This window comes from Myodes glareolus, chromosome 19 (assembly GCF_982192425.1).
Source record: "Myodes glareolus chromosome 19, mMyoGla1.1, whole genome shotgun sequence".
Classification (NCBI taxonomy): domain Eukaryota; kingdom Metazoa; phylum Chordata; class Mammalia; order Rodentia; family Cricetidae; genus Myodes; species Myodes glareolus.
Window position 1 is genome coordinate 361,760 of NC_142044.1, and position 25,504 is coordinate 387,263.

The 25,504-nt window shown below is 41.1% G+C and overlaps 1 protein-coding gene across 1 annotated transcript in view; it reads left to right on the plus strand.

The window, feature by feature from the left end:
* Nucleotides 1-1,301: 1,301 nt before the first annotated feature.
* Nucleotides 1,302-25,504, plus strand: part of Sdc2 (syndecan 2) — a 101,612-nt gene continuing 77,409 nt past the window's right edge. Inside the window, exon 1 of the mRNA XM_048457097.3 lies at nt 1,302-1,803. Within this exon, the coding sequence (XP_048313054.1) occupies nt 1,744-1,803 (60 nt within the window). The 5' untranslated portion in view covers nt 1,302-1,743. The remainder of the gene's footprint in view (nt 1,804-25,504) is intronic.

Genomic DNA, 25,504 nt, shown 5'->3' on the forward strand with positions numbered 1-25,504 from the left:
GACCACAGTTTAGTCTGAATTCCAAAATGGCTATGGTCTCATGGCTGTATCTTTATGTATGAGTGTCTTAAAGTGGCACAGCTTTTATATAGTATGGTTTGAGCTTTGGAGTAGTATTTACCTACAACATAGTAAATGTGTATCTGTAATGTATCTCAAATGATAATAAAATAGTCACCAATCTGAAAGTCCGCAGCCTCTGGGAATGGGTACCTTAGAAGAAAATGGATCCATAATTCATTCGGTTCCTAAATCAAAGAGAAAAACAGCAGCAGAAATTATAAGGGTCTGTGCCTGCCTGGTTCTGCAGCACAGCAGCGCACTGGACTGCAAGGCAAATCCTGGTACTTCAGATCAGTCTCCTCCACGCAGGAAATGCATACTCATTATTTTCTTCAAGCCAGAAACGACTTTACCCTTCTCTGAACACTCCTTTCATTTGCTATTTTCTAGAATCTCTATCTAATTTTTCATTCCTGTTTGTTGCTTTCAAATGTAAACATCACTATGGGGAAACTGAACTTAGAAGATGCCTGAGGGGTACATAGAGGGCGAGCACAAACTGTGGGAGGCAGATGGTTTTTAAACCTTTTATGAAGCTGAGCTTTGGAGCTGTTGTGTTTTTTGGATCCCCCTTCCTCTGTTTTTTTTTGGGGGGGGGGGTGTCGAGGATAATCTTAACACGCACTTGTTACACTCACTCTTATCTTTTCTGGATTGCAATTTTCATGATCTGGTGACCTGTGAACACTGTAATTGCTTGAAAGGAATCTAAACTTTCTCATTTTTCCGACTCTCATCGGTTTCTTTCTAGTGACCTAATCCTCACAAGGCAGAAAAGGCTCAGTGTGCCCATCAGCCCTTAGCGATTTTTCTTCAGAAAATGAAAGCGAAGAAAAAGAAAAGGAAGGGAAAAAAGATGGTGAGGAGAGGAGAGGGCGTTGAGAAGGGGAAAAGGGAACGAGAAAATGAAAGAGTATTAAGGTTTGCTGAGGCACGTTCCTCGGGCAGCCACAGCACGGAGTCGCGGTCTCCCACTGGCTGTGGAAGCTGCCAATCGCAGTGTAATCCTGTAAGAAATTCTCCCGGGTTTATCCCGGAGTCATTGCCGCCTCCTTTCCCCTAGTCGCCAGGAGGAACCGGGAGCTGCAGGCGTGGAAGAGAGAGAAGGTGGGGGCGGAGGAGGCTGAGGCGGAGCAGGACCAGGGAGAGGACGCGGAGTGGGTGGGGGGTAGAATCAAGGGGAGGACCCGGGAGGCGGAGGCGCGCAGAAGGAGGGGCGCAGCAGCCAAGCCACTAGCCCGGCCCCGGAGCGCTGTTCTTCAGATACTCCCGGAGCTCAGGCCGCGCGGATAGCGCGTTCCCGCCGCTCTGCATCCCAAACTTCAGCGGCGGCTCTTTTTCGAGCAATCGGCTGCTTGCTTCAAATCAGACTGCACTGCGATCTGGACACCGAGTCCGCGGAGTGAAAGCACACCGGCGAGCAGAACCAGCACAGGGAAACAGCCTCTCGAAGCAGCAACTCCAGGTTGGGAGAGCAGAAACCAACAAGTGAGAAGGCGCCGCGTTACAGGGCGCAGCGCAAAAGCCGTAGCAGGCGCCAGAGGAGACAGCTAACGCCCGGAATCTGAGCCCGAGCTCGAGACGAGCTCCTGCGGCGGCTCAGCTCAGATATCTCTAGGCCCCTTGCGCTGTCCGCTGTGCTTCGTTTCATCGCATTGCGAGTCACGTCCCCGGGGGAATATGCAGTGTGCGTGGATCCTGCTCACCTTGGGCTTGATGGCCTGCGTGTCGGCCGAAACGGTGAGTGAGCCAGGCCGGGGACCCGCACTGTTTTGGGTGCCCAGGCTAGAAGAGGAGCCAGCGGGTAATTGGGGAGCGCCACCTGGGGGATCTCCCATCCATAGACGTGGGGCTGACTAGGATCTGCTGGGACAAATGAGCTTTCTTTTCCACCGCTTACCCCTGGTCCGTTCCTTTCACCTCTTGCAGAATTGAGCTGCTACAGAGAGTTGTCCCATGTCTTCGGGGATGGGGGCAAAATAATTGCACCTCTAAGGCTCCTAAAGTCACTCTTAACTTTTCGGTCTCAGGGAATTTTGTGGTGTGGTTCAGGAAGGACAGAGGGCTAAGAGTGGCGGATCCTGAGAACATCGCTAAGGTTGGAAAGGATCCTGTAAGCTCTGGCACTGGGCAAGCCCCAGGGATGAGTTGGAAACTTTGGGGAGGGTCTGTTCCTCGAGACCTCTACTCCAGGCTTTGTGCTTGACTGAATGCAAGTTTAGGGAGAAAGAAATTCGAGAGTATGGGGGAGAGGAAAGTTTGTAAAAGTTCGTTTGTTTGATGCCCCCTGTTGCTGTGGCAAGACATCCACACTCTGTGGAGACGCTGTCGGTGGTCTAGTTGGAGACTCTCGGCCGCGTGGTGCATTCGGAAACGGACCAGGTCTCTGGCCTCTGGTGTCTTCCACGAGCCCTGGGGCTTTAGGGGAGAGAGGAAATTTTAATCCGATGGCTTTGGAATGTCGTAAAATGGAAAGGTGAGGGCGCTTGTGACATTGCTACGGTCCGCAGAACCTCTGGCTTCTGGGGAATGAAGACTTGTCTCCTGCTACTCTCACGACCCTGTGGGTCTCGTACTCTTGTGAGAGAGACTGTCTTCTTCCAGTGCCAGCTTCATCTCTTGGTGGCGGTGGGAATTTGATTTCTCCTCGAGATTTCCTTTCTGGGATTGGAGTTTCTTTCTCCGAATTGCCCAATGAACGCCCTCTAATGGTAAATGCCTTCCAGGCTCGCGACTAGTGCGGTGGCCTCTACCTGGGCGACTGCAGCTGTTTTGGCAGATAGAAGTCAAAGCACCTTCTATTGGCATGCATTCCCAGGGCTGCCTACTCAATTAAGCATGCTGCTCTTTCCTTTCCTCTTGTTCTCTATGCCACTGCTTTGGTTTCTTGTAACTTGTCCAATTCGAATTAATGGAAAGGTCCCTTTGAAAATACTGTATATCTTTAGTTGGGCTTGGAAGTCTTTCCCTTTTGACCCTAGGCAATTAGGGATTGGGAAAGCTTTTGGCATCCAGTAGAAAATGGACATTTGTGATTGGGAGTGGGGGGTGGGCGCGAGATGCCGTGCGGGTCAGAAGGTCGCTGTACATTGTTTGAGAGGCTGGGGAACTTAGAATTGGAAACTGTGCATTTGAACTATTGGGATGTGAAAGTACAGCTCTGAGACCTATGGGATTTCTCACTGGCAAATGATGTTTAATCCGTTGTAATTAGTAATCTCTTCCGATTAATTCTGAACTTTAGCTAGTTGTAAACCAAAAGGGAGCTATTCTGTGTTTGTTTAAGAAAAAAAAAACATTGCTCATCTGTTACAAAATAGGGAAACAGAACAACTTAATTAAATTATTTTCAGAGCAGTTTCCTGTAAACTATAGAGTTGGGGGACCTTTTCTTTGCAGCACCCCGTTCAGAGATTTGCTAGGAAATGTTTCCATCTGGGGATTCCAGGGAAGAAAGCCCTTTGGAGTTTCTGTGTGGGTTTGATAGCTCCTTAAGGGATAATGGGTTTTGTTGCTTTTTTGTTTTGTTTTTGGTTTGTTTGTTTGTTTCCTGAAATGTGCTTGTCTCCTCTCCCTGCCACATTTCCCTCAACGCCCTTATCTTTGGGGCTCTACCATTTTCTCAGTTCAAACCAGAACTGAATGTTTTCCAAGTGAACAGCTTTATTGGAAAGATTATGTTTTGAGCTCTTGAACTGTCATTCAAAGGGTGATTAAATATTTTTAAAATGTCAACTTGAGAATCCTACATAGCGCCTTTGTTGGGAAGTGAGTCAGTCTTTCTCAGTAAAAGCTGTTTCAAAACCCAGACCGCTAATAGCCCGTTTATATTGCTTTCCCATCTCTTATTTGCCTCTCCCAGAGCAACATAAATATACCCTTACTCGAAAGATAGAACTTTTAAAAGTTTAACTATTACAAGACATTATTTTCAGAACTTTGTATTTTAATTTGGAAACTGCAATGGTGTCCTAGGTTTAAAAACTAATAATTGCCCACAAAGATTCTTTTGGCAAAGAAGGAAAAATATTGGCAACTAGTGAATTCTTTAGTTTTATACTCAGTTCAGAGGGTAGACAAATGTCTCAGGCACTAAGGTTCAAAACTGTTTGGGGAAAGGAACTAGGTTTCCCCTCCTGAATACAGAGACAGCAGGCAAGCCTGTTTCTAGTGATCCATTTATGCTCCCCACTGACAGCTGAGGACTTTCACTGCATGGAGGATGTGAAGGGAGAGGCCAGCTGAGTGGGGCAGCAGTGACGTGCTGCTAGGTTTTCTGTCCATTTTTTTACATGACTGTTTATCTTTAGAAATAATATAGTGCAGATTTCTATAAACATATAATTTGAACTGGAAATATGTTTAAGGAAAGGAAGCATTTTGAACTGGTGGAATTTTATAAACATGCTTAGATGTGTGTAAATTAAAAGAAATTCTCAAGTCATTTGGAGCTGTGCGGTATCCCAAAAGGCATTATGAAAGCCAGGCTCTAGAAAGTTTGCACTAGAAAGGAAGTTAAGGTTGAAATACTATAGTTCTTAGCAGTCTTTTTTAAAAAAATGTATTTTGTCAGTTCTAATGGGACAAATTACTTGTGCTGGAGAGTTTGTCAGAAACAAAAACAAAGGCTCTTTATCTCTCAGTTCAATATGAGTAGTAGACTCTCATTTAAGAGGAAAAGCTCAGAGGATGGGTGTTCAAGAAGGAATTTGAGAATGTCTTGGAACTCTTTCTTATAGGGACTGGAATGCCCTTTTATTTTCATTAAAAAATGTTAATCAATAAATAGTACTTTTGCATATTTATGAGATGACTTATGATATTTTGATTCATGTATGCAGTATGTGATGTTCAGATCAAGATCATATTCCTTGTTTTAGTATTGTCTGCCATTCAAAGATCAGCCTACCAGTGGACTGTGTACATATCATTCAAATGGTACCTTAGATAATCATTAGTTGAGAAAGAATTTTAAAATGCCAGCTAGTTTTTCCAAAAGCAAGATCTGTTCTTCAAGCCTCTAGAAGCCCCCCCAACCACACACGCTAGACCTGATCAAAGGTAACTTGCAGTCTTTTGGGGACTATCTGTCCGGAGGCTGACTTGGCTATGTAGAACTTAGCCAGCTCTGTCATTAATTAAGGTTTACAACGAGTCTAGTCAAGCCATTGTGCTATTGGCATGTCTGGTGGCTGTGACCCAGCAAGTCCTCTCAGCAGAGGTTCTCACCAAGCTGTCCTTCCTCCCCTTCCAGAAAACCAAACTACAAGATCTCGCCCATCATTCTGTCGTTCTCAAGGCAGAAGGAAGGCCTGCCATTCATACCTGTGCCAACAGTACATTCCAGTATCTGAAAGACACCTTATTCTTTCATGGAGTAGGAACCAAAATAAATCTCAGAAGAAAGCCCACATCATGAAGAAGAGCTTTTACTGAAAACAAGGTGGTCTTGTTTTAACTTTTTAGTCTGCCACACTATTTTAATTCTAGTCCACGGACAGGAGTTTTGAAGAAACCCTTGATTCATTCATTCACCATGGTTCCCGTCTATACCCTGCCTATGAAGTCACCAGTGTACTAACTCTACCATTTACTCAGCAGGCGACTCTTCCTCCTAGGTGCTTAGGTGCAGGGAAATCTTAAGCCTGCAAATCTTCAGTGTCTTCTTAGTAGCTGTGTAGCTACCATTCTGGGACTGGTGTTGCCCTGCTCTGTGGTTTGCCCTTGATCGCTTTGATGATGTTGCCTGTGGTCCAGAAACTCCCTTATGTACTTGTCATGGTTTGGAGTCTGCATGCCTTGAGCAGATTTGTAAGCTGCTCCATGCTAGTGCCACTTCCTGGTTACTCTTTCCTGGCCACTGTTGTAATCATTCCTTACACAGCTGACTTTTAAACACCCCTCCTTTAAAATTCTGTGCATTAAACCTAAGCTTCAATAGCATTGCATGATGATTCCAGTCCAACCTCCTCAGCAGGCGGACAGAGTCACTGGAAGGACGTAAAACTACAGATCTTAGAGGTTTATCTTAAGCTGACACAGTCAGAGCTGCAGTGAATGAGAATGGTGGAATAATTTGTATCTTTTACAAAGCATCTCTGATGGTTATAATGAGTCAGCTGCCCCTGGGAATCACAGGTTGCTCCATAATTATGACTTGCCCTGTAGCCCTTCTAGACCTCTTAGCTGTGGCTGGGTTAAAGCATAAGTGGTTTGCCTTTGGGAGGCCAACAGGCCTGGGTTCCTATGACGGTGATTTGCCATTCTTTCATTATGTTAGAGCTCATACAAAATATAAAACTCCAAGCCACTTACAGATGCATCTGTGTGAGTGAATTGAACCACCCAAATGATCTTGTGACGTGATTGTTGACTGTCTTGAGGGTGCAGTAAGTGTACCTATGAATGGCAGAAAGCACTAAGTGACTTTCTTGCTGTCTCTTGGCTTGTGTTCTTGGCTATGGAATAGAGATACTACATGAAGTGTTCTTTAAGATTGCTTACCCTCTTTTGTATCACATACCAAGATTGGCGCCATCTGAAGGGAGGGGTGGTGCCTATAACTCTGCTCTGCACAGCACTGAATTCAGATAGAGCCAAGACCTGATAAACCACTATGGATGGTGAGACTTTCAGCATGGATGCTGAAGTACTGGGCAGACAAGGATTAATGGGCACTTCTCCTCAGCTCAGTTTTGCTCAGCTCTCTGATGCTAGCTAGTATGCTTGGGGCTCTCTGAATCCACCAGCTCCATGTGGCCTGGGACAGTTGGCAACTTTGTGTCCTTTCTGCCTCAGCTTCATTATCATGACAATGATAGTGAGAAGGTAAACAAGACACTGATGCCAAGTCCCAGCATGTTAGTTTGCTCATTTACTCTTGGTCCTGTATTCTTCAGCTTGATGGAGAGACCAACCATGCATTCAGAGCTTTTAGGCTTCAGTCATGTGTTGGTGTGCTGCTGGAACCTAGGATTCAGAAAGGGAATGTTTTCTTTTTAGGGGTGTTGTAAATATGAGGAAACTCTCCACTTAGCCACCTGAGCTTCAGGTTCTATTCTTAAATATAGACATGACCTTTAATGCCAACACATGGGAGGCACAGACAGGTATCTGTCTTGTGAGTTTGAGGGCAACCTGGTTTACATATGAGTTCCAAGCCAGGCAGGAAACATAGAGATACATTGTTTTACTATGTTTTAGCTTTGGAAGGGATTTAGTTGATTTAGATTTTTTTTTAGATTTATTTTTATTTTTATGTGCATTGGTATTTTGTCTGCAGTGTTTGTTTGAGGGTGTCAGATCATCTGGAACTAGAATTACAGACAGTTGTGAACTGCATGTGGGTGCTGGGAATTGAACCCAGGTCCTCTTGAAGAACAACCACTGTTCTTAACCTCTGAGCCATCTCTTCAGCCTGGGATACCTTGTTTTATAAGCAGAAAGTCTCAATAACACTGTTAACAGTCTGGGTTTTTTTTTTTTTTTTTTGACAGATTGAGTTTAGACAAGTATGGGAAAGGGTGTTTTTGAACTCAAGGGACAGAACTGAAACGGAATTGTGAATGCCTGTCCTTTCCTGGAATATCTCAAAGAGTTGATAAGACTTGGGGAAAGGAGAGACCCTTGTAGTCAACGGAGAGTTTCCATTTAAATTTTTTAGGACCAGAGCGAAGCATGCCCATTTATGACCTAGCCTACTAGCTGAGAAAACTGCTGTTAAAGACATTCTTTCCTCTACAGTTGAATATGTTCTATAGAAAGTGTTACAAAGATCTAGAGACTGTGTGATCTCTACAGAGTATTTTGTTGTTTCTTTTTCTTTCTTTAATGTCCAGGTACACCAACATCAGTAGTACTGATCCTGAGCCTGCACTAATACACTGGGTCTCACAGGAAAATGTCACATGGAACAAATCTAGAATTATTAAGGGAAAATTACAAAGAATTACAAAAAGCCAAAGTTATATTTTTTGGTGTAATTTTTTTTCTAAGAACTGAAAGAAAAATAAAATGAAGGTAAGACTTCTTCAGAACAGGCCCACATGGGACATTGTACACATGTCAGTTATTGAGGACTGATTTTCCCGTGGGCATCGACAAAACGATGGAGCTGAACTGGAGAAACTCTCTGCTCTTAATATCTAGTGTTTTTTCTCTCCTTTCAGGGTATTGTCGGGGAAATATTAGATTAACCCAATAAATAAGTAATTAAGTCTTTGCCAAATAATTTGTGAGCTTTTAAAACTTGATTTTTAAATTAACAATTGGACAGTATATATGCTTATTGTGTAAATATGTTTTAAAGTGAAATACTTCTGAGTTTATTTTTGAAGCTAGGAATCCTCTTACATTACAGAGAGGTAAGTTGTTTGCGGTAGCCAACAGTGACCTGTTAACTTGAATAGAGCATTCATCATGTACCAGGCTTGGTTACTTTGCTCTGAATACTCATGACTGAGCTTGTCTTGGTTTTCTATATGCTTATAAGCTAATATAATTGTAGCACTATGGCCAGTTCATGGGGTGGGATTCATTTTCATTCTAGATAGGGGTCAGTGTGACTCATTAATGACATTTAGAAGACCTTAGGCAGTGCCTTCCTCTATTTCAGTCTTCCGCAGTGGAGTTTAGCCTGAATGTGGAGAACATAAGCAAGAATGAGAAATGAGCAGGCTCTTTGGTAACCTGGCTCAAAGCCAGAACTCTAGAGTTAAGATTAACCTGTGGTAGAAAATACATTTACCTTGTAACATTGGGCATACTTATTAATCTTTGTGCTCATTTTTGTCACCTGTAAAATGAACCATGCTAAAATAATTTCTTAGAATTTTGTGAGGTAAAACAGATAGGCTCTTTTAGTAAGTGGCGTATGTATGTTCTGTGCTATGTTAGTTATAATTCCTGGTTTTTTGCTTCCTAAGGAGTAGGAGCTTGACATAACATAGTTCATGAGCTCACGTGTAAGCACTAACCGAGAGCTCTCAGAATGTCCATAATAGAACTAGCTTTCTGTAGCTAGCTCTTGCTTCCATCTTGAGGTACATCATCTCTATGCTGAGATATGAAGAATACACTGCTACTAAGCTGTTCTCTAAAAGTGAGTGATGTGAGAAGATGCATCATTTATTCTCTCTGATTGATGAAAGGCTCCTCACAGGGACTGGGCAAACACATAAGTGTTAGATGTGAAGAGTCCATCTCTGGTAGTGATTTTTACCATTACAGATATGTCCAGAGGGAAAGAGCATAGCTGGAAAACTGTTTTCAAATGGGCTCATTGAAGCTCTGATTACAATAGTTTAAAAAATGGAAACAACCAAAATATATAATAATAATGACCACATCAAAAGCTCCAATGCACATGAAATCTCATGTAGGTGTTAAAAATGTATTTGCAAAATATAACTAAGTTGGGGGGCTTTATATAGATTAAAAATTACGATTTGAAAATTTGTGCTGTAAATTGCTGTTTATGTTAAGACTGTATACATATATAAATTGATATCTATATATTATACAGCTCTTCATCTACTACGCACAGAGTTGTATGTGTGATGGAATTGTAGAGAGAATGAGAGACACACACACCAGGGCTTTAAATTGGAAATATCAGAGTAAAGTTGATGGATTATATTAATATCATTATTGTGGTATTTACTAAGCTTTTGTAAAATGTTATCAGCTAGTGGGCTTGAAAGAATTTTGCTGATTATTTCTTACAACTAGGCTTGAATATGTAATTGCCTCCTCCTCCTCAAAAAGAAAAGGCCCCAGACCTGGAGGGTTTTACTGAAGGCGCTTCAAGGAGCAAGTGTTTGTTGTTCCAGAGCTTAGAGAATGATGTGATTGGTGTCTGAGGTTAGCGCTGCCCTCTGTCAAGGTCTGGAAAACAAATCTATAGATCAGTTTCACGCCCCATTGGTGCCATAAGTTTAAATATGTATTGCCACATTGCATGCAGCCACAGTGTTCATTAAAAGAACATTATGAGTTCATATAGGACCTACCCAAGGAATGCTTTGACATCAGGAAAGCAATGCAGTTATTAACCCTTCAGTGGGGATAACAGTATGGTCATCTCAACAGATGCAGAAAACCACCTGATATAAGCACACAGAAAAGTTTGGTACACTGGTCCTTAAATTCTGGTAAATGGGAGGTTTACTCTATTAGTGGGAGTTCATCTGTGCCAATGACTTAACTCACTTGACATGTTTAGGAACCAAAAGGCCACTGTGTTAGGTTGCTGGGCAACACTCTTACTGTATGAGTGACAGGTGGGTGGTATCCTCCAAAGGCGGGGTTGCATTGCATCTGTTTTAACTCATGTGGACTTCTAGTTTGAACATCACCAGTACCCCCCTGAGCACTCTCTGGATTCAGATGAATTCAGGAGATCATGTTAAGGCTTTGGAGTTCTGTAAATCACAGTTTGGTCTCTGAAGTAACTATTTAAAAGCCATGTGACCCAGAGATGTTTCTTACTACTTCCAAACTTGTTTCTTAATGTGAAACTGAGGCTTATAGTATTTGTTATGTTGATACTTTGAAGATTAGCTTTATATTTTGTTGCTTTGAAGATTAATAGCCAACATAAGACTTGACCTATAGCTGGCATTTTAAACATGTTTGTTTTACTTTTCTTTAACCTTTATGATTCTGAAATAGTCTTTGATAAAAGTTTATAAAATGTGTATATACAAGTACTATAGACATACTTTGCATTTCCGCATTTCTCACTTGCATATTGTGGCATACACCAAGTGGCATGCATTGTCACAAATATAGGATCAACCGTTTGTTTATTTGGACAGGGAAGATGAAGATGCACTGCTGAGTTCTGTTTTTGCTTTCTCTCATCAACACCGTTTTTCTTGAGTTACACTTAAAGCAAACAGAAAACCTACAAAACAAGTTTTATTAAGACAGAAAAGCTAAGAGTAACTCTTGAGATTATAATTGTGACCTGCTCAGAGAAAGAAACACTGTATCCTTAAATTCTAAATACCAATTGAACTAAGTTCACTAATAAATTAAAAATTCATGTTCCACTTCTGACATCATTTATCTAAGTGAGATATTTTAATTTGTTTGTATTATATTTGATTAGATTTTGTAATTATCCTCATTAGTTATTGAATTAAAATTTACGTTTAAGTGGTCTGTTAACACTTAACATTCATCATTATATACTAGCTCTTGACTAGTTTTTCAAACTAAAAACAAATTTTGACTTGGAACTTCTTTCAGTCAACTCTTATTCAATTTTGGTTACTTATTCTCTTGTAGTTCTCCTTTATAATCCTTGTACAATAGTGGATGTTGGAGCAGAAATGGTTATTTTTTTTAAAAAAAAAAGGGTTAATTTTGGGAGGGGGGAGGGGCAGAGTTTTTACCATGTAGTCCATGTTGGCCTATAACTTTGTGATCTTCTTACCTCAGCCTCCTTAGACATAATAACATCAGACTGTATCATCACACCTGGCTGTGTTTTGTTTTAACATGGATTTTGTGGATTTGTGTGTGCACACACGCACACATGTTCATTCCTGGCATGTGTGTGGAGGTCAGAGGGTCACTTTTAGGAGTTGTTTTTCTCCTTCCGCCATATAGGTGCTGATCATAGAACTCAGGTCATCGAACTTAGCTGCAATCGTTTTTTGCCTGCTGAGCTTTCTCACAGGCCCCTGGATTTGACATTTAGTATGTAATAATACATCAACTAAGGTGTCATAGTTAATGACATAGCATTAAACATAGAATTCTACATTTAACCTAGCTTATCTGACCTACTAGTATTATTTTTTATTAATTTCCATCAAGGATTCTTTTTCTGGCTTCTCTGCTGTTCCTTATGTTACTGTTCTGACACACGTGTGAAGAACTGAAACAACAACAGAACATGTGCTATATGCAATATACAGCATCAGTGTGACTCATGCTTTGTGTAACGTGAATAATTTAAGGTGATATTTAGCTAATTCACTTATTTCTAGCAAAATCATACTCTAGCTAATTCCTTTACTGGTTCATGAGCCTTCTCGCTAGTCGTGGAAGGAAGAGCCAAGACCCCAGGGATTTGGAAGAAGCAGATGGATGGGGACTGTAATCGAGTTGATTTATAAATCGTAGGGATTCTATAGAGATAAAAGAATCAGAGCTAGATGCAAAACCCTTGTGAATTATTACTGCATTTTTTTTTAAATTGGGGAAAAGCTGCTATTGTAGGTAGAGAGATAAAGAGCATTCCTTGGATTTTTGCGCTATGTCAGCAGTACACAGGAGGTGAGAATCCAGCATGATCATGGCCCATGTGAAGATTCTTCTTTGCTTCATTCTTTTTACCCGCATTGGGGGTAGATTTCAACATTTTCCTCTCAAATACTGCTTTCCTAAATTATTGTACCATATAAGTGCATTTATTTCAGGCATTTACAGGAAAGAAGTTTGTGGGATGATTTTAAAAAAGAATTTATTGAAGGGCAATAAAATGAAAGATGACTATCTCTGCTCTCCTGCCTTGGGGGTTAGGATTGTGATCCATACTTTCCATTCATTATTTGTGATTGTCACCTGACTTCCAGGAAGGGTGACTTGCCAATTTGTAGTCTACACTCCCTGCCACCAAGTTAGAGCTTCAGTGTTTCTGACTTGCTGTAAAGCCCTGTCCTGCTACCATAGTCTCTCAAGAGTATAGTGAAAGTTTCAAGTGTCCCTAATTTTAATTCAATTCATGGGTTCAGGCAGCCATAGCAATGTGCCAGTTTCTTCAGTCACCTGACTAGCCTAATTCTTTCAGCCATTAGGGTTCAGAGTTCTTTACCAACATGTAGTATTTTCTTTGATAGATTCTGTCTACATGCTTCCCTTTGGTGATCAGGAAGCTAATGGATAAACTTCACTGAAATCTATTTGTTTTGGTTATTGGAGATTTAATCTAGGACCATGTGAATTACACGTCCTCACTACTGGGCTGCGTCCCAAAGCCTTGGTGGGAATCTCCTTAAATTCTAGGTCTGCAAATTTCCGGTTGTGATGTGAGAAGGTCATGTAACTTATCTACACCTCAGAGTTCACATTTATAAGAAGGTTATTCATCACAGTGGCCACCTTCCTGAGTTGCTGGCATGGTTCTGAGTTAATATCAGCAAGTCGAACATTTGTAAGACTATCCTGTATGAAGTCTGCGGTCTCAGTGCTTATGATGATGGAAATGGATGGCTCATAAAATAGATTCATCAGACAAGAGTGTCCTATAAACAAGCGATGGGGTGGGGATGAGGGTGTCGCTGACCAGGTGAGAACATGAGAGACAAAGTATGACTTTCCCTTTTTCTGCTTCCCTCTTTTCTGTGTGGCTGTTTTGTTTGGTGGAAGGAGGGATTGTTTTAACCTTAATAAACTTCTCATCTGGGTGTGGAGGGTTCAGAGTAGTCTTCTCAACTTGTGGTGTACAGTATCACATCTGGAGGTTGCTGACTCATGTCTGTCATCCCGGCATTCAAGAGACTGAGAAAAGCAGAAGACATGAGTTCCAGGCTTGCCTAGGCTTCAGAGTGAGACTTTTATTTCTTATTGTGCCCTTTTCATTTAGGCCTCATATTCATAAAACTAGTCCTAAGGATGGGGCCCAGCTGTTAGCTTTATAGAAACCCCTTAAGTGAGTTTTATCTTAGACAGGATAGGAGAACCTTTGCTTGAGATGGCTGTTTGGTCTTCTCTGTCCTAGGAGGTTCTCTGGCAGGCAAAACTTCAAGCCCCAGGAACCTAATGACTGTGCCAGGCTCCTGCATTTAGGAAGGGCTGGCATTGTTCTTTTCCACCTTCTTCTCTTTCCTTCACTGAAATGTGTATCTGCTGACTGCCCTTTTTGATAATTGTTTCCTTGAGTTATGATATATTTGGGAGTTCTTGAGACAAAAGATGGTACCTTTGGAAATTAATTTTCTCTTAAAAAACAAAACAATGTTCTTACAAAATAGTAACAGGGGAGGTGGTTCCATCCACAAACTGCCTTCCTTACAAGCACAAGAACCCAAGTTTCATCTCTAGCACCCACCTAAAAACAGCCAGACTCAATGGCATGTGTTTGTAATCCTAGTACTGTGATCACTGGCTGACCAGCCTAGCCTAACTAGCCAGCTCCAGACCAAGGGGAGACCCTGTCTCAAAACACAAGGTGGATGGCTCCTGAGGCAGACTTCTGGCTTCCATATGAAGATTCGCCCATACATGCACACATACCTGCACACATATTTATGTGAGCACACATAAAATGGAAACATTTACAGTCCTGAGGAAAGCTTTTCCCTAGAGGAACAAAGGAATTTGTCTTCTGTTCTGGAGTAGAAAACGCGTTTGGTCAACTTAATAAAACTTGTCCGAGCTATACTGAGTGGAGAGCTTGTCTGTTTGCCTGGAATGGATTCTAGGATTTGTCTGAACACACTGATCATGTGTTAAGTCTTATACACAGGACTTCTAGGTTGTTTTTTTTATGATACGTGCATTTAACTTTCGTACCACAGACCTGGTTCAAGTTGCTGCCTTCCACACAGTGCCATTGTTTGCCATCAAAGAAGGAAGAGAGGGCTTCAGTCTGTGTTGAGAATAAGACATCTGAAGTATCTGAACTGTCTTTAGTTCTTGCTTAAGCAAAAAGCAGCAGCCCATTATCGAATCTATTCATAGTTTACTTTGTTCACAAATCTAATTTAGAAACATGTTTGCCCTCATTCAACCCTAAAAACTACAATTTTCCATCTGTTAAATAAAAGAGGGATATCTTTAACAGACAAAGAAGGAAAGAAAGACCTTGCATAAAAATTCTGGATTTGTCAATGCTTTAAAAAATTGCTCTGCAGCATGGTATTAAAACACTAACCTTTTAGAAACTGCTACTCCATGTGTGTCTGTCCTTTAGTTGAAATTAGAGAAATGTTCTGAGAAAGCTGCATTTATATTCGTGGTGGCTTGGATGCTTAGAAGCCCATTAAGTTCATGTATATAGAATGATGATCAGTATTACTGCTTAGTTTTTGGTGATGATAGGGTTAAATGTGCCTTCAAAAAAAATATCAAGCTAAAGTGTAACTTAATCTTAAAAGTCAAGTGAGTGGGAATGGGACATCCCTCTCCCTCCCTCTCCACTGTGTCGTTGATAGGTCAGTAAACATCCCAGAGTATTAATTATAACTATTATGTAGCAGTGTTTTCTCAGTGGATGTTGAGGCCTATGAGTTCGTACATCCAACTTTAGGCTAGTGCCAGTCTGTTTATGTGGGCTAGCAACATTTTCCTCAGTCAGGAACTTGTGTGAAATGCAGATTTTGTGCCTCCCTCCAAACCCACATCATTCTCCTTACTTCCCATTGGTCTAAATGTAGTCATGTGGCCAGAAAGGTGCTGTGTGCTGGGAACCACAAAAATTCCTTGGAAAGATTCTGTTGCAAGCTAACTTTGGAGAACAGTTGACCCTTGACTTTCATTGCTGACAGCACAGGCAGTATTAAGTGAGAGTTCCTGGCTGTAGGGCTTTCAGTCTGCAGCTGCCTAAGAGATTGCAATCCTCAGACCTGGAGGCCAGTGCTTTTAGACCTTGCTACTAAAATGTGGCCTAGACCAGCTAGCAGGAGCATCATCTGAGAGTTTGTTAGGAATCCAGAATCTGGAACTCCACTGAGACTTACTGAATCGCAGTTTGCATTTTAACAAGAATTTTAGTGACTCATAAGAACACATTAGAGTTTGTGGAAAGCGGATTTATAGAAAGAACGAGTTTGCTTTATAGAAGCCAACCCCTAGAATACCTTTAATTTACAAGTTTAGTGAGGAGGCAGAACAGCTGTTCTGACTTCTGTCTGGCAGTCACTCACAGAGACAACCAACTCAAAGCTCAGTTTCATTGCTGCTACTTAGAAGGACCCGGAACATTCTGACGGTGGCAGCCTGTCAGTCACTGTGAATTGAGTGATGGCGACTAAGATCCTTGTGGGGGCACATAATGAAAACCCCACTTTGAAGTGGGCTAATACCAGGGAACTTCTTGGTTCACATAATGGAAAGGTGAAATTGTGCTGGCTTCAGGTGTAGAAGGATGATGTGATCTCAAGTAATCAGGTTTGATCTCCCTTTCAGCTCAGTTTTCTTCATTAGCGTCCCTTCCTGTCTGGAAAGCAATGAAGGTAACAGCTAGGCTATTAAGAAAAGGTCCTCAAATTTAGTGACTTAAATTGATTCATTTCTCTTTACATAACAACCCTAAGACTAGACAGAAAGCTCTTCCTTACTCTTGTACAGCTCTCAGCTATAAGACCAGGGTGGCATTGTCACCCTTACAATTTCCAGCCAAAGTGATCTAACATATACTGTGTTATATGTTAACATCAGTAACATATGAAAGAGTTTTGACATCCACAGCAATGAATAGCAATACATAATAGTCAAATAATACGCCATTTCCAAGCCTTTCGACTGAAGGGTTATTGTCCTTTTAATAAAAATGGGGATTGTAGGCACATCTGATATAAATAAACTGATTTTTTTTCTTGCCAGAACTCTGTGTATTCTGTTAATAAGATTTACTCCAAACACTGTAGTTGGTTTAATAAATATTAATGAACAGTTGTGATATGCCTCCTGGCGTTTGCTGTTTTTCTCCTTTGAGCATTAACTACTCTTGTGAGTCTTTACCAGGCTGCCTTTGTTGTTTTGTGCCTTGAGGTACAAATGGAGACAGAAAACCCGGAGGGTTCAAGCAAATTCCATGTAAACTTTTTACAGATGTGTTTAGAATTCACCGAGTTAAAACCGTCTTGTTTATTGAATGAAAAGATATTTTCCTCTTAGCATTTTATGTGTGTAGCATCTTTGGTTTTTATTTTACTAGAAACTTAAAAAACAGTAATAAAAGTTACTGGACAGATGAAATGACCTGCTTGGACATTTTATCTCCCTGGATCTTCCATTCTCTTGGATATTGGTGTGAAGCAGTGGCAGGGATCTCTAAGAAGATTGATTTGGGTTGAACACAAGGAAGATCTTTCTAATGGCAGGCAGATGGATAAGACAACTGGGCAGTGAGGGATGAAGCTCAGTGTGTGTGTGGGCGGCTCTTCCTTTTGGATCTTCAGAGGAGATATGGTCCATCCTCTGACTGTGGAGATCAGTCCCCTTCCCTAGAAGATGCTGTTGTTTTTGCAATTTGAAGTTCTACACTGAGTAGCCTATTTTACTTTGGTTTTTGATGACTTGGTCTGATGGAGGCTAAGAATATTTTGTTGTCCTTAGTAGAATTGTGGGATTTTAGGAACTACTTATACTAATGCCAAATGTCTAGCTTGGGAGAAACATAACCATTGAAATTTGATATGCCTTCAAGTGGTTCTGACAGGCATCTACCATGTGGAGTAGTCAATTTTGCTCTCTCATGTGAATCAGAGAAACATGAGCCTGGGGGTGGTGGTGGTAGGCAAAGCCATGGACTCAGAGAGTGACCTTGATGAGGAGAGAAAAGAGCCTCCAAAGGAGTCAATCAGAGGCACTGCATATGGGAGTGGAGCTGGGTAGGCCACTGTCCCAGCCTGTGGAGCTTTGGGAGGTAGTCTTAGTTTCCTAAAAGTTAATTGCTCTTTGTGTTGACACAAGAACCAGTATTCCTTCCAAAGTCATTCTGTGCCGTGGGCCATCAAGCTAAGCTTTCTGAGGCTTAAGTGACTTCTGTGATAAACAGCATTGAAGTAAGTAGGGTAGGAACTACTTTCTATACTCGTTTACTTTCTTCTAGTGTACGTTCCCCACGTTTCCTTCTTTATTTTTGGTGGCCTATAGACTAGAGTTCATATAGGCTGGTTTTTCTGTCATTTGCCAACTTGGACCGTTGTCAAGTCACACAGCCTCCTTTTTGCTTTCCTGTTGGTTTCTGCAGCCAAATGCCCAAAGGTCATGCAATGGTTCTGCTTTCTGTTAAGGAAGTCATGTCCAACACTTTCATCAAGTGCATTAATGTTCTCTAAAATCCCAGTGCAGTCTGGCCTTGCGTCCAATTTTCTTCTCTTTCCTTTCAACCAAGAAGTTGTCAGCATGCAGTGGTTGTGACTAAACATTACCTCTCTGAGATGACTCTTCATATATCTCCTTTCAGATAGGATAGGGGAACTTCTGATATGGGGAGTACAAGTTGGAATAGGAGGAAGTTTTCACTATACAGGGTAAATGTATATGTGTGAAGAGAAAAGAGACACTCGAGATATGAGGGCCAGCTGTCCACACTCCATAGCTGATAACCCTCACCTCAGCTTTTTCCACATTTTAAACTCTGAATTTTACCTATTGGGTATAATCTGGCTCTTTTAGAATGGAATAATTTTCTTAAATATGAGTGATTGTACAAGCTAAAAAGGACTATATTCTGGTAGCCTCAAGGAGTTGATGAAGCTTCTCTTCTACCAAGCTTGATAGATCTAGGTCCTTTCCATTAGAAAATTCCCAAATGCTCATGAACTTGATGGCAAGAATTCTTCGAGGTAGAAGAAAACCCAGCTCACCTGCAGTCAACACACTTTGCAGGCGCTGGCTTAGCAGACCCAGAATGTTCTGAAGGTGGCTTACTCACCCCAGTTCACTCTCACAGTGCTGAGATGCACACTCATGGTTCCAACTCTCTACTCTGCATAGTCTGAACACACTGATGCTTTAGATTCACTGCTTTAGGCTAAGAAATAGAAAGCTTGGGATGACTTCTGGCAAGCCTCACCCCTGTGTCAACAATTTTAGTTCCACTATTAAGAGTTTCTACAAAATGCAAAATTTGGTACAGAGCTAAAAATGAAAAATTTCTGTTATCTGGAAACTGCTCATGCCTAAAAGGTGGGATATAATTGTCAAATAATACTTTATGCTCACAGTTGATTTGTGTCTACAATGTATAACAGATACATTAAGATATGGTTTACCTACTATAAATATTCACTCTTTTAAAATGTTCTATTCTGTGGCTTTTGATATATTTAGATTCACTACAATCAAATCTAGAACATTTTTATCACCCCTCCTTACCTCCCCATTATCAATCATTTTTTCCATTTATATCAAGGTCTATGTTACCTTATGTTACCTTGTGTCTATAGATTTATCTATTCTTGTTACTGCAACAGACAGAGACCATTACAGAAAACCACAACCAATCAAAACGCACAGTTGTGGAGCCCAGTCTCAATGCATACATCTAAAACAAAACAACAAACAAACAAACAACAACAACAGCAACAAACCCACACTTAAGGTTCAGGGTACATCACAGAAGAGGGGATATAAAGATTTTAAGAGCCCAAGGATCATGTCAGCCCTGAAAAGAAACATACAAGTAACATTATGTAGATTGAGCAGGTTATACCTAGAAATATGTATGTATATACATACATGCATGTAACAACAGCTAATGTAAAAAGAAGTCATGAATTTGAAAGAGAGAAAGGATAGGTTTATAGGAAGCTTGAAGGGAGGAAAGAAAAGGGAGAAATGATGTAATTCTATTCTAATATCAAAAAGAAAAGAAAAAATAAAAACAAAGAAAAAGGAAAGCAAAAATGAAGTAACCAGACACAGTAGGCATGTCTGTAATTTCAGCACTTAGGAGGCTGAGGTAGAAGACTGTTGTATGCTTGAGGTCAACCTGAGCAGTACAGTGAATTCTAGAGGTGTCTGGGCTGCAGAGTGAGCCCTATAAACAACAGCACTCTAAAGCAAATAGCAACAGCAAACTAATTGGTTTGATGATAGTTTTAATTCTTTTCTTTTCTCTCTGAAATGGGAGGCATTATAGAGTCTTCTGGAGTGGTTCATATGATGGGTCTGGTCCTTGACCTGTCGCTGCTAGGAAACAAGGACCTAGTTAAATGATGAGTTGAAGATATTCCCACTCATTTGAAATGCCAGTTCTCTAAGCTATTTTATTTTATGGTGTATGAAAACTTATATTTGTGATCTTTGAAGTGTTTCCTGGTTACTTTCTTTTCAGTTATAAAATGTCTGATACAGAGTTGGGAGGGAACTACCTCAACACTTTGCTCTGACTCTTGTTTCTTCTCATGGACATGAAGACAGATTGCTTTACTTAGAGTTAATTATGGAAAGTATCTGTATGTTCTTAAAGCATGTTTTGATTTTATTCCTTTAGGGATGGAACACTATGGTATGGGTTTTTAATTGTTGGTGGCTGGCACAGTAATATGGTGATAATAATAACTGGAAATAGTGTGGTTCCCCTCCTAAGCTGTTAGCTTTAATGCACTGGATATTTTTGATTGGAAGTCTTGCAAAGCCTTCAAGTAGAACCATTTAGTGGAGACCTATTCTAATTTTTAGTCAGAATGTGTTCACACTTTGTCTTATTGTGATTTGTTACAATGATTTTCATTGTTTAATTTTAATGTTTTCCACATAAAAACGTAAAACCAGTCAACACTCAACAACCTCAGCCTAAACACACTCTCTGTGGAGTCTGTGAACAGAGTAATGATGTCTGTCTTCTCTGAGAGCTGCCAGGCTCTGCAGGGCCATACACTGGCAGAAGTCTGCTGGGAACCAAGCCACAGGAGATAGAGACAGAACCTGAAGGAGAAGCAGCTTGGTGCTTATTACTTCTATGGTATAAAATGAACTTTTCCCATTCTCCAGATAACTGTCTGGAAACCGTAAAGGAGATTTACAAAGTTATTTTTCTTTCCTCATTGTTTTTTGTGAAGTCTTCAAATTCTAAAACATAACTTATGAGTGAAGTTTATTTTGTATGGATTCTTAAGTCTCTGTAACATGTTTTTCAAAATATTTCAAAATTGTAAGTATTCACTAGTGAGTAAATCTAACAAAGAATGTGCTATTGAAAAAAGACAGAGCTGGGGTGGAGAGATGGTCAGCCCTGAGGAGGATGCAGGAGCTGGGTGGAGAGATGGTCAGCCCTGAGGAGGATGCAGGAGCTGGGTGAAGAGATGTTCAGCCCTGAGGAGGATGCAGGAGCTGGGTGGAGAGATGCTCAGCCCTGAGGAGGATGCAGGAGTTGGGTGGAGAGATGCTCAGCCCTGAGGAGGATGCAGGAGCTGGGTGGAGAGATGCTCAGCCCTGAGGAGGATGCAGGAGCTGGGCGGAGAGATGCTCAGCCCTGAGGAGGATGCAGGAGCTTTGTGGAGAGATGTTCAGCCCTGAGGAGGATGCACTGCTTTCCTGGGTCTGGTTCCCAGCACTCCTATCAGGTCTCACAAACACTCCAGGATCCATCCACACGTGGTGTACATTCACACAGTCTCATACATATGAATAAAAGGTAATTACAATAAATATTTAAAAAGTTATTTGTATAGAGATTTGGGGAAGTTTAAAAAAAACTAAATAGAAACATCTAATTATATTGAATTTTTAAAAGATTTTTTTTGCTTCAGAAGTCTTCTGTCACCAAATTATATAAATTTATGCTTTATTTTAAAACCCCTGTGGAGTTTGGATTGTTTGTATGTTAGATGCAGCAGTATACAGTTAACTATATGAACAAATCAGTAGTCTTCATGATTTATGTTGGTCCTTTATTTGACAAATTTGGCACATAGTTGTTAGTTAGAACTGATTGGTTCTCAAACACCTTTACTTTTCTCGAGAAACTTCTTGGCACAAAATGAGTTGTGCTAATTATAGCTGATCTAAGAATCCAGCCAAGAAAACTTGGTAATGATGACCTTATTTTTAAAATACACATTGTAAATCCCTCTCTCAAATCTACAAGTAGAAAATATTTCACTAAAACTAAGTTGTTAGTTATGCTATATTTCCAAGAGAATAAAGCTGAATTATTTTGACTTTCGTGTACCATGGGATTGGAATGGAGGGGCACGGCAAGGACAAGGGATATATATGAGATTGGGTTTAGGAAGTGGTGTCAGAGATACACACTTAGCAGTACTTACAGTGGTCACTTTGTTTGACTCACCTTCATTATTGTGTGAAATTCTGCCTGTTTACGTGAACACTGGCATAGTAACAGTTCTGTGAGCAGGGCTTTCTCATCCCTGGGCACCTTCCCACCCTACACCATTTATATATGGTATTCAGTGTGTGAACAACAAGCAGGCTTCTGTTTGAAGTACTTGCATCTGGAGAGGCAGCTTGATAAAGCAAAACAGAGAAATCTGTTGGCATTTTGAGAGTGGAGTCTACAGAAGATGTTGTTTGCAGTGTGCTGAAAACATAAGGTCCCAGCAGCCGGAGCAGGCCTGGTGCCAGGCAATCTCACTTCTAGAGAATAAGAAGGGCTGAGCAGTCCTCTAAGGATTAGCTCCGGCTCAGCAGCTGCTGTCTGAATCTGAATGTGCACATCCTGCTCCAAGAGACCTGCATTAACCCTCAGCCCCTGAGGAACCTCAGGGCTGTCTTTTAAACAAAAGACTCTTCCAGGGACAACCAAGGACTAAAGCCAAGACAATATGAAGGTCAAAAGAAGGTAGCTCTCTGGGAGACTGGATTTATGGAGCAGTTGAGAAGAAGTTGAGGAACAGTACATGTCTTTTCAGACCCAGGGAGGAAGGGTTTGGGGAGCTGAAAAGGGCAGAGACTCAGAGAAGTTAAGTGACTGTCTTAGTCAATTTTTTCCATTGCTATGAAGAGACACCATGACCAAGGAAATTTATAGAAGAAAGCATTTAGTGGCTACTTATAGTTTTAGAGGGTGAGCCTATGACCATCATGGTGGGGAACATGGTAACCAGCAGAAGACATGGCCCTGGAAGAGGAACTGAGAGCTTACACCTGTTCTACAAGCACGAGGCAGCGAGAGTGAATTAATTGGGAATAAAGTGAGCTTTTGAAATCTCAAAGCCCACCCCTAGTGGCATTCCTCCTCCAATACAGCAACCCCTCCTAGTTCTTCCCTAGTTTCACCAATGGGGAACAAACATTCAAATATATGAGCCTATGGAAACCATTCTCATTCAAAACACCACAGTGAAACCCATGTCTCCCCCTTCTCCAGTTAGAGCTGATATACCACGCCCCTGAAGTACCACACCTAGCCACAGTTTCAAGGTTGTTATCCTCACCTTGAGATAATCATGTTTATTTTTGAAAACTGAGCTTAGAGAAGAAACTTTTAAGAAGCATTGCGGATGCTGGAGAGGTGGTTAAGAATACATACCGCTCTTCCAGAAGACCTGGCTTCCATCCCCAGTAGCTACATTTCAGGGCTCATCGTCTCCTTTAACTCCAGTTCTCAGAGACTCGATGCTTCTAGCCTTCAAGGGCACGAACACATGTGTACATATCCATACACAGACACACATGCATACACACAGTTAAAAATAGCAAAAGTATATCATTGCAAAAAAAATAAAGATATAGCATGGAGCCTGGAAAGATGGGTTTAGCAGTAAAGAGCATTAGCTATTCTTCCTAAGGACCAAGGTTCATCTCCCAGCACCCATATGGCCTCTCATAATTATCTGCAATTCCAGTCTGGAAGATCCAGTACCTTCTTCTGGCCTTCATGAACACTAGACAGAGAAAATACCCTTATGCATAAAATGAATAATTTTTTAAAAGAAAGTATCACGATATTGTATGTTAATCGCTTTTGTGGACTATCTAGGCATACTGGGATTTTTTTTTTTCAAGTAGCATTTTATCAGTGTGTAAATGAGTAGTGAATGGATCATTGCAGTACTTTTGTTCTTTAAAAGGATAATATGTTGGCGGGTGACCGAGGCAGGCTAGTCCAGGCAGAGGCTGCCGCCAGAACGAGTGCAGGTTCCACGCAGCGAGTGGCAGAGCTGGCGGGTGGAGTTGGCGGATAAAAGGCATACAGGACATAATAAATAGACGTAAGGCTAAACATAAAGCTGAATATTTATTACTTAAAGAAGAGGGAGATAGAGAGGCATGGAGACAGACATAGAGAGAGAGACAGAGACACGTGTGCACACGCCAAGAGATGGGGGACAGAAGAGAAAGAGTTAAGATGGCGACAAGGGAGGTCAGAAGTGGCTGGGAGTGGGCGTGGTTAGCTCTTAAAGGGACCAGACCCAAAGGAATAACAAGTACATTCTGTCTATACTTAAAGACCAAACGTATACTGGGAGGGAAAGCTTCTCTAAGAATGCTTCTCTAATGGAATGAATTCTTTTGTTTAACTGTGGTAACCTGAGGCTCAGGACTGCACTCTGGGAGAATTTATGGACTGAAGCCTGGGAAAGGTAGGTGGGTTTACATTATGCATTTAAGAATGTGTGTGGTCTTGCTGAGCCAGAACTGTCCTGGTATCAGAAGGCTTTGTCGGAGAAGATGGCCATCTTAAGTTCTCTAACAATTGTAGGTCACATCTGTATTGAGTATTAAATGACACCTGTCCCCCCCACATACTTTGTGGTTTTAATAAGATCCCTAGAATCTTTCCTGCGAGCAATTAGAATTGATAATTTTATGTAGGAACTAACACATTAAATTCAAAACAATCAATGTATCATGTATGCTTTCTCTTTTTTGTCCAGTTAAAGGTTAGGGTTTTTAATATTGTTGACTTAAAGAATTTTAACTAAGCAATAGAACAAACCTACAAGTAACAACAAGATAAAACCAGGATGGCCTTACTCACTAAAACTTCATGTGACTTTGGAATATAATTTTATAGTTACTGTCTTGTGTTTGTGCATTTGCTTGTTTGTGTATACACGTATATGCATGGTGTGGAGGCAAGAGGTGTCTTCCTCAATTGTTTCTACCTTATTTTTGGAGACGGGGTCTCTCAGTGGGACCTAAGTTTTACCAATGATTAGACCAGATTACCTGGCCATTGAGCCCCAGGGTCCTCCTACTCTGCCTCTTCAGTCCTAGGATTATAGGCACCTACTAATCACACCCAGTTTTTACATGGGCATAGGTATTAGACTCAGATTCTCACACTTGTGTGGAAAGCTCTTTACTATGTGAACTATCTACCCTGTCTTCTATTTTTATACTTCTTAATAGTGGGACTGTAATCATTCTGTTGACTTTTAGAGTTTGAGTATGAGTCCTCTGTGTAGTTGTTGCTGAAGTCCCCTATTCTTTCTGCAAAACTGAATATTAGGTGCTACATTTAAGATGCTTTATTGAGCTGCTACAGAATATTTGTCTTTCTTTGTATGTATCCTTTCCCCAAGAGTTTGGTGATATACATAGGAAACGTGTTTTCCAGGAGATCTGTGGTTTGAGAAGTAGTTTTATTCAGTCACCTCACCAAAATGTACTTGTGTCCACTGGTTGATTGATTAGGTTTGTGAAGTACCTGTTGCCAGAAAATGAACACATCAAGTGATGACCTGAGTACCACCGGCTAGAAAAGAGTCAGGGCAGAAGCAAAGCCCTGTGTTCTTTTGTTGTTCACCTAAGACACAGTTTTGGATACTTTGGAGAGAGAAGACAT